General features: G+C 34.9%; 1 protein-coding gene across 1 annotated transcript; it reads left to right on the plus strand.

The window, feature by feature from the left end:
- The first annotated feature begins 298 nt into the window (after positions 1 to 298).
- hs2st1a (heparan sulfate 2-O-sulfotransferase 1a) lies at positions 299 to 11,228 on the plus strand. Its single transcript, XM_081375351.1, has 7 exons — positions 299 to 763; positions 6,454 to 6,686; positions 7,027 to 7,112; positions 7,494 to 7,632; positions 8,938 to 9,035; positions 9,117 to 9,274; positions 9,357 to 11,228. The coding sequence occupies exons 1-7, from the start codon at positions 640 to 642 to the stop codon at positions 9,581 to 9,583; spliced, it is 1,065 nt and encodes a 354-aa protein (XP_081231477.1). The 5' UTR covers positions 299 to 639; the 3' UTR covers positions 9,584 to 11,228.
- Positions 11,229 to 12,324: the final 1,096 nt, after the last annotated feature.

Raw genomic sequence — 12,324 nt, forward strand, 5'->3', positions numbered from 1 at the left:
ACACCATAACATTGCCATTATTCAACAAGCCCTTATGGCATGAAAGATGTGTTATATGCATATTTTGTTTCTCCACACAAGACTTAAGTGTATGAAATAACACATTACGATTAATGAAATATAGCTTTATGGGGATTTATTTTATAGGTGAGCTTTTGCTTGATTATATGCAATAAATATTAAAATATTTAATTGAAAATATCTGCATGTATACACGTTCAGGTATATGTAAATATACCAATATATTATAGGTAAATATGACGTGTTGTTATGTAGAGGAGTGAAGTGAGATTCTCCAGAGCGACAGCTGACCGCCTGACGTCAAACGCACCCGGCGATTGCGCATGCGCATTAACACGTGCCTTTACTTCCCATGATTAAACAACAACTGAACGTTCACTACAGCTGCTACTCAAGTACGGTAGAGTCTGAGCTGTTCTGATTCATGCAGCAAAGTATACAATATAAGCCTAACCGTTTTTGTTGGGATAGTAAGCGTCCATTGTAGAGCAGTTCGCTGTGTTTATGTTCGAGGACTGATTATGGGGATCATGAAATAACAGCACTGCTCGTTGCATCCATAGAACTGTGTCATAAAGTTCTCGGTCACGGTATGTCCTCCCTGTGCTGGATTTTTTGATGGGGCTTTTAAGGTTAAAGATGCCGCCGAAGTTTCAGCTCCTGGCTCTGTTGGCCTTCGCCATTGCGATGATCTTTTTGGAAAACCAAATTCAGAAGCTTGAGGAGTCACGGGGGAAGCTGGGTAAGAGTCTTTCCATGAAGTATTTTGAAATAATTTCTTGGCTAAAAATCAGCGTAGTCTGTCGTATTGCTCCGAGTTGTTAACATGATCATTAAGCAACTTTATAAAAGTGTGATTTGTGTCCTCAGTGCTGTTTTGAGGGAGGTAATGGGCATTCGTGGGTATGTTTGGACTACATGGTCCATCATGTCTCAGGCAGCAGCTGCATTTTCATTCAAGCGAGATCCAATATCAGTTTTGACTCACCTAGTTCTGTGCAATGGATATTTTCAGTGTGAAGCATGTATCTCTTGACTTGCACTATCAAACTACTGTATCAGAACAGATTATGAGGACTGGGACAACACAGGCTTTTAATCAACTGAAGAAAATACAAGCAACATTTTTTTGGATTCATCTATTCAACATGTTTGGCAGGATTCTCCTGCTAGAGTTACCGTGCGTTTTTTCCTTGCCCCTCACTCAATATGGGTCAGATATAACACTGTCCGATATAACAACATGACAGCACTAATTATTATAAATATTGACAATGAATTGGGACTACATGGTGCTTTCAAACTGATTTCACCTTCTTGTCACAAAAGCCAGAAGAACTTACATAAAATCACCATAAATGCATATTAAATCCAACAGCCCATTAGTTTTTCTGGTGTGTCTTGTTATTAACAGGACCTACGTAAAATGAGTGGAATTTCCAAAAAAATTAAAATAAAATAAAAACCTGTCAGTAATATTTTTCTTAAAAGACATTAATTAAACAAGAATGAATTAAATTAACCAAAATTGACAGTAAAAATGTGTTACTAAAGATTTATAAAATGTACAGCACAGCTATTTTTTAAAATGAATAATAAGAAATGTTTCTTGAGCTGCAAATAGATAGAATGATTTCACTGAAGACTGGAGTAATGATGCTGAAAATTCAGCTTTGCCATCACAGGAATAAATTACATTTTAAAATATATTCAAATAGAAAACAGATATTTTAAATTGTATTCATATTTCACAATATTATTCTTTAAAGAAACGCAGCCTTGGTGAGCATTAGAGACTTCTTTCAAAAACATTAAAACTAGGGCTGCACGATATTGAAGAAAAATGCGATATGCGATAACCCATTAAATAATGCAATATGCGATACGATCATGCTTAAAGTGTGTAAAATAAACTAAATTTGAATGGTAGTGTATGTGACAGAGCTTGCACTGCATGGCTGTGTCTGCCACAGAAAATATAGACCTTTGCGCTTAATAAGAAGAATTTCGCATTTACTTTTGAAATATAGATGGGGATCTTCAGGATGAAGACTGATTTTGATTTTGGCAGATTTATTAAAAATGTTATAATAAATGTATTTATAAATATTTGACGATGTTGTAATTATCTACAATGTTTTCTCCTCATTACAACTAATCGATTGAAAAGAACAAGATCAGTTATTTTAAAAATCTGTGAAGTACACTTGTCAATACTGGGCTTTTGTATTTTGGTTGAGTGCTTCTGTAATTCCAAACACAGGCCACATGTCTAACTAGTGAGACATGTCAAACGCACATGCCTATAGAGCGATCGGATATGGGCTATATTTCATGTCCTGTACGGGCTATTCTGAATGCTACACCAGTTTGACTGTAACACATCACTTCTGCATCATCATATTTCACAGCACCTTCACAGAGATATATCTGTGCTATACTCAAGTTATTATAGGCTAATGCTTTGTTTGTTCGAATAAGCAATGTTCTTTCCACTACAAATTGGCAAGCTGTTATTTAGGTTAGCTGGTTCCCACCATCCACGCTGAGTTACATCAACCAACAGGTTTTTGCTCTATGAATAGTTATATGAGAGAGCCGATAACAGGCAGAAAGGTGAGAGGAAGGTTTTCCATCTGGTTAGACCTGGAGAAAGCTGTCAGTCTTTGCACTGCATGAATTGATGATGTTTTTGAAACTGTCATCCTGTCTTGTTTGACTGTGAACAAATGGGGTCTTTAGTACATATCAAGTGTGAACTGTTTTATGTGCCTCAATTTCAGGAGTGTTTTCTGACTATTTTTCATGCGTCACATCGATTTGAAATGTTGATTTATTATTTTTCCGTTTTTCTCTAATGATGGCAGCTGACATACACTTTCACGGTTCATCAGCATCGGAAAAGTTATTTGATATCTAACCTGATAGTAGTTTGCCATTTGCTAATGGAAGTTCTGGGATTCCCTTTAAACGCTTCAAATTGGTTTTGTTTTTAGCCCTGATGAGGCTGTGAAAGAACATAAGCCCATGTCTTATAGCTTGGCACCAACACATTGACTATTGTACATTTTTAGATCCAAAATAGCCATGTGTTTATGAAGCTTAAAGACTTTGAAAGCACCGTTAGTTAAGTTACGTTAGCCAGTGGATGACATACCGTAAACTAAACGAATACTTATTGTAGTCTTTATACATACTAAAAATGTATGTAAAATGTAAAAGTTTATGTTTATGATAATTTATCAAACTAATAAATATTATATATAAAGTAACCACTGCCATTCAAAAGTTTGGGGTTGGTAAGATGTTTTTTTTTTAAATAAGTCTCTTATGCTGATCAAGTCATATTTGATCAAAAATGAAGTAAAAACAGTAATAATGTGTTTTCTATTTGAATATATGTTAAAATGCTATTAATTTCTATGATGGATAAGCTGAATTTTCAGCATCATTACATTACATTGCTCAGGAAACATTTATTTTTATTACTAATGTTGAAAACAGTTGTGCATGCTTAATATTTTTGTGGAAACCGTGATACATTTTTTTGTATTCTTATGCATGTCTTTAGTGTCACTTTTGATCAATTGTAAAAATGAAAAATCTTTCCTAAACCTAAAATATGTGTGACATTAAGTTTTGTCAGGGTTATAAGTTGTTGCATACATTTTTCTAATACCTCTATGTAAATTTGTACAAATTTATGAGTCAACTGAAAGACATATAAAAACCTTTTAGTCTACATGTGATGATGATAATTTCAACCTAATGGTCAAACAAACTGAAAAATGAGTGGTAATGTGCTCACACTTTATACTAATCTTACTTATGCATGGCAAATCTCACTAAGTATAACCAGATGGTACATAACCTGGGGCAGATTATAAACTTAATGCTTTACTAACTGTTTATTAAAACTTCAAAGCCCCCTTGAATACCAGAGGCATACATCTGCCTGCATTTCTTGGTCGATTTTTATGGCCTCTTAGTTTGTACACAGGACGTACTTCATGTCTGTTTTTCTTTTGTACTTAAGAGTGCTTTCACACTAGCACTTTTAGTGCGCATGCACCCGGGTTCGATTGACGTCAGAGTTCGGTACATTTGCATGATGTGATTGTGAATGCTGCTGTACTATTCCGGATGGTACAATATGTGGGCAATATTAGCCGTTAGAGCCGGAATGTTAAGCCGGAAATAATAGACCATCCGGGTATCTTTGGAACACTAATTTCAACATACTACGATTTGGGACGTACTAATTCTATTTTCAAATACTATTTATTTAGGATGGATAGTATGCGAATTGGGACGCACTGCATTTCTCTCACTCAGCCTTTACTCTACCAAGGCTGGAAATGTGATAATGTCACTTTCTTCAAGCTTGAACATAAAAATGACCCCACAGTGACCTCCATGTTGTAGAGACTCTCAGAGGGAAATCTGACTGGATTTATTCTGTTCTATCTAAGGAAAGACTGTAACCTGATTTGAAGTTGCCTATTGAAAAGACATCAGTCTGAGTATAACTCGTCAGGTTTGGCAGCTGACTGCCATATATCCTCCTCCCCTCCTGAGCAGCTTGACACTTGTAGATATTAAATTTCATTCGCTCATCTTATTATTTTTGACCTTTACTGGAACAAGACACTCAGATTTTGCACTGTCATTTCACATCATGAATTGTATTAGATCGTTGTATTGTCTCTAAGTGGGTCAGTGACAAAAAAGCAAACAATATTTTTGATTTAAAAAAAAGTTTTAAATATCGTTGCTTACACATGTAATATGTTTTTATATGATTTTTTTAAGCTTTTGACAAAAGTTTACATTTTAATGAATAATAATTCCCCCCCACAAATATCATGAATCATTATGTCCCCAATAAAATACCAAATATAAATCATTTAGAATTTATAAACGTAATCATCTTAGTAGAGATGTATTCAAGACATTGTATGTATGAACTGCATTATTTTTTTCATGTGTTTTTGAGTATTGGGTTTGTTACATATTTATTACTTTTCTTAGGGAAAGTGTAAATGTGAATTGCTCGAAAAACACTACAGCAACTGCAAAAATTCATTTCAAGTAATGTTTTCAGGGTACAAGAAAAAACAGTAAGATTTAATAAGTTACTTGTGAAGATGTGCTTATTAGAGAAGGCCAATAGAAGTGAATGTCTACAGTCATAGCATCAGTTACACACAGTCAGCCTGAGGGCCCTCTTGCCGCCTGTCTGTTTTTAAATGAGCGCTTTCATTCAGCATAAAGCAGCAGTTGTGTGTCCATCATGTAGGAAATAGGCAATGGTTCAGGGTGTTTTTCTCATTAACGTGCAATTAAATTATTACATTAGGCTGGGTATTGCACCCGTAATGAGATGGTGAAACAGTCACGTCTACCCATAAATGCTTGAACCCTGACGACTCTTTTACCTCAGAAACATTTTCCATTACAGCTCTGCACACACAAAAACTAGTAAAAAAAATGTAGGTCAGAGGCAATTTCTTATTCTCTAGGTTTAGTCTTTGTTTTTTTCTCAATTTTAAAATAACAAAATGCTTTTTGCATGAGTGAGAAGATATTCTCTGTTGTCATGGGAGAGTCTGACATCATAATATGGCATAGCAACAGTTGTTGTCATGGGCGATGCCAGTTGTCCACATGTGATGGTTAGAGACTCGAGAGCAGTCGGAGCTGAGCGGGAATGTGCCGTGGTTGGCTTGACATCATCACCTCAGGGTAGCAGCTGCCCGTTCCCCAGCTCACATTCACACACTTCTGTCACCGCGTCGTGTATACTGTCAAAAGTTCTATCTCAAGGTCTCACTAGGATTACAAGGCCATAGGACCTTTCTGTTTCAACCTCTACATTTTGTTCATGAATTCACTGTACTTTGCATTACTCTAATAGCACCAAGGCTGCATTTATTTGATCAAACAGTAAAAACTGTAATATTGTGAAATATTATCACAATTTAAAATAAATGTTGTCTATTTGAATATATTTAGAAATGTACTTTATTCCTGTGATGCAAAGCTAAATTTTCAGCTTCATTACTTCTTCAGTGTCACATGATCCTTCAGAAATCATTCAATGCTGATTTGCTGTTCAAGAAACATTTCTGATTATTATTATCAATGTTGAAAACAGTTGTTGCTGCTTAACATTTTTAAGTGTTACTGTGTATAATATATAAAAAGAGAAAAATATCTATAAAAAATAATACAGTATATAAATAGATATCAATATTCCTGTATGAATCTGGTATATGGCAGGATTATTTGCAGTATTTTGTTTAAATGAATTATGCAAAAAAAAAAAAAAAAAAAAAAAAAATATATATATATATATATATATATATATATATATATATATATATATATATATATATTGATATTTTAAATATCTCTCCCTTTACTTTGCAGAACGAGCCATTGCCAGACATGAGGTACGAGAGATTGAGCAACGGCACATTCAAGAGGGGGCGAAGGAGGCCATGGTAAAGGAGGACGATTTGGTGGTCATCTACAACCGAGTGCCCAAAACAGCCAGTACCTCCTTCACCAACATCGCCTATGACCTGTGCAACAAGAACCACTACCATGTGCTGCACATCAATACCACCAAAAACAATCCTGTCATGTCCCTTCAGGATCAGGTCAGTTGTGTATCATTTGTGCATGTTCACTGTTAGTGCCTCCCGCTTACAGCCATCCAAACAACAGATTATAATGCTGGAAGGATCCAATTGTTCTCAAAATTCAAATTCTCGCAAACATCTTCTAAATTACACCAAGCATTTCCTTAATAGAGCAATACAGCAGATGTTATAGTATGGAGCCTTCATGGGATCATGAGGCTTGAGGGGACTTAAAATGGGTAAATTTCATTTCATGAATTTCTAAGAAGGTTGACCTTTTGAATTGTTTCTTCTTTTTTCAGAGCATGTTCTTAAGTGATTTATTTGATTTTTTTAACATTATTTATTAATGTTTCAGGTACGGTTTGTAAAGAATGTGACATTATGGAAGGAGATGAAGCCTGCGTTCTACCACGGACATGTTTCCTTCCTGGATTTCACCAAGTGTGTATTATGGGCTCTCGTCGTTCCCTGTGCAAATTGAAATTCCCTCAGTCTGTTGGGGTCATTGTATTTCATTGTAAAAAAAAAAAAAAAAAGTATCCTGCTGACTCCTGGTGGCTCTGAAAATAATTGCAGCACGCTTCTAGCATCTGATTTTGAAAGAAACAAACATATTGTTACTACTAGTTTCCTGTTTTCTAGGTCTCCCTGTATCTTTTACAAATCTTATCAAATTCACATACTTTTATACACAAAGTAAATATTTAATCATACCTTGATGCCAAAAACATCTGTTAATCCGACTGTACCAATACAATGTATTTACTAGGAATGATACATGAAATACAGAGCTTGACAGTTCCTTTCCCATCCCTTCATCAGATTTGGAGTGAAGAAAAAGCCTATTTACATAAATGTTATCCGGGACCCCATTGAGCGTCTGGTGTCTTACTACTATTTCTTGCGCTTTGGTGATGACTACAGACCCGGCCTACGACGCAGAAAGCAAGGAGACAAAAAGGTGAGTCTGGTGTTTTTGGATTGGGAGTTCAAGAGTTAAAGTTGTTTTGCCTATTTTTAATTACTCTGAATTTCATGACTATAAGGTACTGAAGTTTAAGTTCACAAAACAAGTTATGGTGCTAGTAATTGAAAAAAATGAAATAATAGTAATATTATTATAAATATATTAATATTAATAATATTATCAATACATTAAATATTACTAACATTTATATATTAATCTTATTAATAATACATTTTAATTAAAATATTATTGAATTATAAAATTAGTTTATTATAAGTTAGATTTTTTACAAAAGCTCTGGTGTTAAAGAATATGATAAAATAATAATATTAATATATTATTAATACATATAGTTAATAATATTAATGTTATTAATAAATCATATTTTAAAATATAATTTTATATTTATCACATATGTATTATCTATTTATATATTATTATATAAGATTTATAAATGCCATTTAAAATATTTTAATTTTTGAATACAATACCTTATTAAGTGCGTTACTGTAACCATGATTTTTACCACAATTGTTTTTTTGTTCAGTTTTTTTTGCTGTTGGTGTAGCAATGTTCAAGTTCAGGAAAGAAGGAGGCGGGAACCGGCGAACCATCAACATAAACTTAAATCCCAAAAATAAACGAACAACAAAGCGAAAGTCAAGCGACATCCGCTCATGGACGACTGCCGCGTAACAATAGAACAACATAAATGTCCTAGGCCTGGTCCTCTCTCATCCTTCACTGGCGTCACTCCTCCTTTTATACTTCTGGAGCTCCTCCGTGGTACTGGAGACTGGTGTGGCGCACAAGTGATGCTCATAACAGCTCCAAAATCATTTTGATGGTAAACAAACTCGTAGTAGGGCGAATCATCCCATTAGCAAAGCAGGGGGGGGGGACGCCACTGGCAAAACCAGCAATGCAAGTTTGAGAGGTGGCACCCCGACTAACTATGCGAGAATCACGACTTGCTTTACGGCACGACGTCACATACCTCTATGGAAGACACTAGCACGCATTTCAGACGTGAATCATGGCAGAGTCGCCGAAGAAAGCGCGGTCGGAAGAGTGCAGAGACGACTCTGCGTGAGTGGTATTTACGACAGTAACGTTAATTACAAGTACTCCACAGCGACTCTAGGGGTCAGTTTGAGAAAAACGGAAACTCGCTCCGTTCCCACGGCTCTCGGCCCCGTCCTGCTTGTCACAGCTGTCAATTGAGCTTAACTTTTGGTCTTATGAAATATTGAACCCAGAAAGTCTATTTGTAAACTGTACGATCTGCGTGTGTTTCAGACGTTTGATGAGTGTGTTGCTGCTGGAGGATCTGACTGTGCTCCAGAGAAACTGTGGCTTCAGATTCCCTTCTTCTGTGGTCATTACTCTGAGTGCTGGTAGGCCGTTTAGTGTCTTTGTGCGTATTTTGGGAATGTCACTTTTAGGACTCTTGTTACATCTTAATAATTTTTTTACAGGAACATTGGCAGCAAATGGGCTTTGGAGCAAGCCAAATACAACCTGGTGAATGAATATATGCTAGTTGGGGTGACAGAGGAGTTGGAAGACTTTGTTATGATGTTGGAGGCGGCACTTCCTCGCTTTTTTAAAGGGGCCACAGAGCTCTTTCGGACAGGTATGATGCAATGTAAGTTCTTAAGTGAATATGTAAAACATTCACACTAAAATGATCAACTTTTATTTGTCCATTTTTAAAGGGAAGAAATCGCACCTAAGGAAAACGAGTGAAAAGAAGCCACCCACTAAAGAGTCAATAGCCAGACTGCAGCAGTCAGACATCTGGAAAATGGAGAATGAGTTTTATGAGTTTGCACTAGAGCAATTCCAGTACGTTCGGGCTCACGCAGTGAGAGAAAAAGACGGAGAGCTTTACCTACTGGCGCAGAACTTTTTCTACGAGAAAATCTACCCAAAGACTACCTGAGACCATAAACGCTGTATGCTGTGGTCGGAAACACTGGAGGACGACACATTACATTGATATGTGTATTCTGCCTGACTCTTCTCCATCTGGATATGTACATTTCAAACAGCTGAATCTAGTATGTGCCACAGGGAAGAGTCTTGTTCGTCTCATTATTCTAGACAACCATTTGGCCATTTGGGTTTTATACAGGTGCTGTCACATTTCTTTCTTTGATCCTTATTTAATACATTAATGGTTATTGTTTTGATTTGTTTTTTACTTTTTGACCGATTGATGCTGTTTTGGGGCTTTTTACATCTTATTTTAAAGTGTAAAAAGAGTACAGATGACTACTAAACATTCTTGAAGTTCTTTATCAAGCTGAGAAAGTATAGTATTTTTTTCAGCATAGTAAAATGAGTACTTTTTCTTGGACTTTTAAAATACGGTTTATGGAATGTTATACAGATGTGATGTGGATGTATGTATTTTACGTTGTTAGCATATATCTTGCCTTTAATATGGCAGATCAGATTTGTTTTGTTTTCAAATGTATCCACAATTGCTGTTTGCCATTTTAAAATCAGAACCTTCTGCCTGGGGTTCATCCCTGCAGTTTTTCAGCAATTTCAGAAAATATATTTTTATCTAATATGTATGTAAATACTGGTCATTACAGTTACAGTTGGACCAAAAATTAAAATGTGGGAGGATAAAGAATTTGAAGATAAAAACAAACACAAAAATGACTAGATCTGCATGTGGATCGTTGTACTGTTACTGGTTCTTGGTAAGCAGCAAATTTGTGAAAAGATTTTACATATTTTATGACTGAATTATCAATTTGTTTTTTGTTTTTGTTTTTTATACATATTGTTCAAACATACTTTATTTCAAAGACTTGTCAAGCCTCTCATGGCAAAATACCATTAGTTTGCTGCTTTATGATTTAAAGATCATAGACTTTAAATATGTTAATTCAACTGATTGGGACTGTGCCTTTTTTTCCCTGTGACACAGAGCTGTTATCACAGCCAGTGTAAATATGACTTGACATATCAGCGTGTAAAAAGGTAAAAATGTTGGTACAGTTGCATAGATAGCCATTATCAACATCAATGTGGAAATGGGCAACCATCATATGAAATTGCTTGCGTTGTTAATAGTTCTACAAGAGTGGAACTGATGTCTTTTTGAAAATGGGAATTTGTCTCTCGAGTTTATTATACAATTTCAGTTTTTCTGTGTACATGATCTTTACTATCCACACGTTTGTGCATGAAATGGGTGTTGCATTGCACATTTCCCTCTAAAATCTCCAAGACAAAATATGAGTAGAACAATATGGTCTTTGTGATAAATGATCACTTGCTACTAAAAAATATATATATTTTGAGGTTTTACAGGATCTTTTGAATGTTTTTAGATAATCAAAACCAATCTGTACTGTATATGAAACTATAGCTTTCAGTTTTACTATCTTTCTTTCACAGTGCCACCATGTGAGCCTGTATTTGCTCTTATTCTTTTTTTTTTTTTTTTTCATTTGAAATAAATGAGACTTCAGGAGCTTTGCTCTTTTCTGCTGACATTGTTGAGGTAGATTTAAAAACAGATTGATTTTGGATATGTCAGCTATAATAAAAAGAGCTTGATTTGTTTAGTTTTTTTCTTCTCTGTTATCATTATAATTTTGATAAAATGGCACAGTCTGTTTCTATTAAAAACAAAAACAAGAGAAGCTAAAATATATGGAGGGTCATCAGAAGTAGTACATTCATTATATGAGAAAATTATATTAGACTTCATTTGTTTATTTTTTAATATGCTTTGTCTTTTTTGTAACTAAAAACACAAATTAAACCTATACTATTGTTCAAAAGTCTGGGATCGGTTCCATTTAAAATTTTTTATTTTTTTTTTTTAAAGAAGTCTCATGTATTCATGTGATAATAAATGTGGTGAAAGTATAATCTTGAAATGTTACAATTTATAAATGTAATTTATTCCTGTGATGGCAATGCTGAATTTTCAGCATCATTACTCCAGTCTTCAGTGTCACATGATCCTTCAGAAATCATTCTAATATGCTAATTTGCTGCTGAAGAGACATTTCTTGTTACTATCAATGTTAAAAACAGTTGCTTAATATTTCTGTGAAGATTTTTTGCAGGATTCTTTGATGAATAGAAAGTTCAAAAGAACAGCATTTATTTGAAATAGAAATCTTTTTGGAACATTATAAATATCTTTTCTGTCTCTTTTGATTCAATTCAATGCATCGCTCATGAATATATTTCTTTAAAAAAGAAAAATCTCATCTTACTGACCCCAAACTTTTGAACGGTATAGCGTTCGACATAACCATCATTCTGCTCAAGGCGTATGACGTTGTGGCGCTATTTAACACGCGTGAAAACAGACTAAGACAATCACATTCATGTTCACACTCAAGCAAATGTATTAAAAGTGACATCGGTATCAAGGTCACCTTTAGATTCAAAGGCCAATATTTTTAATGCATCCTTGATGAATGAATGACCTCAAACTTTTGCACGGTGGTGTATGCATGTCTTTTCTGAGGAAAAAAAACAAAATCTTTTTTTTAACCACCATAAACTTCTTTGATCTAGAATAACTGTGTATGACCCAATGGTCTGTAACCTCTCTTCTTCCACAGAGGAGCTCACCGCTGACATGAACACAGGAGATGTGCTCAAGAAGTGATGTGCACCAGTGCAATATCCCTGTTATCTCAT

The sequence above is a fragment of the Scardinius erythrophthalmus genome (assembly GCF_964197995.2).
Source record: "Scardinius erythrophthalmus genome assembly, chromosome: 9".
Taxonomy (NCBI): Eukaryota; Metazoa; Chordata; class Actinopteri; order Cypriniformes; family Leuciscidae; genus Scardinius; species Scardinius erythrophthalmus.

What these genes read in the sequence shown, in the direction of transcription:
- hs2st1a (XM_081375351.1), top strand. Translation starts at nt 640, where the DNA reads ATGGGGCTTTTAAGGTTAAAGATGCCGCCGAAGTTTCAGCTCCTGGCT. An exon ending in GGAGTCACGGGGGAAGCTGG is followed by an intron (nt 764 to 6,453) that starts GTAAGAGTCTTT and finishes TTTACTTTGCAG; the next exon opens with AACGAGCCATTGCCAGACAT. An exon ending in GGTCATTACTCTGAGTGCTG is followed by an intron (nt 9,036 to 9,116) that starts GTAGGCCGTTTA and finishes ATTTTTTTACAG; the next exon opens with GAACATTGGCAGCAAATGGG.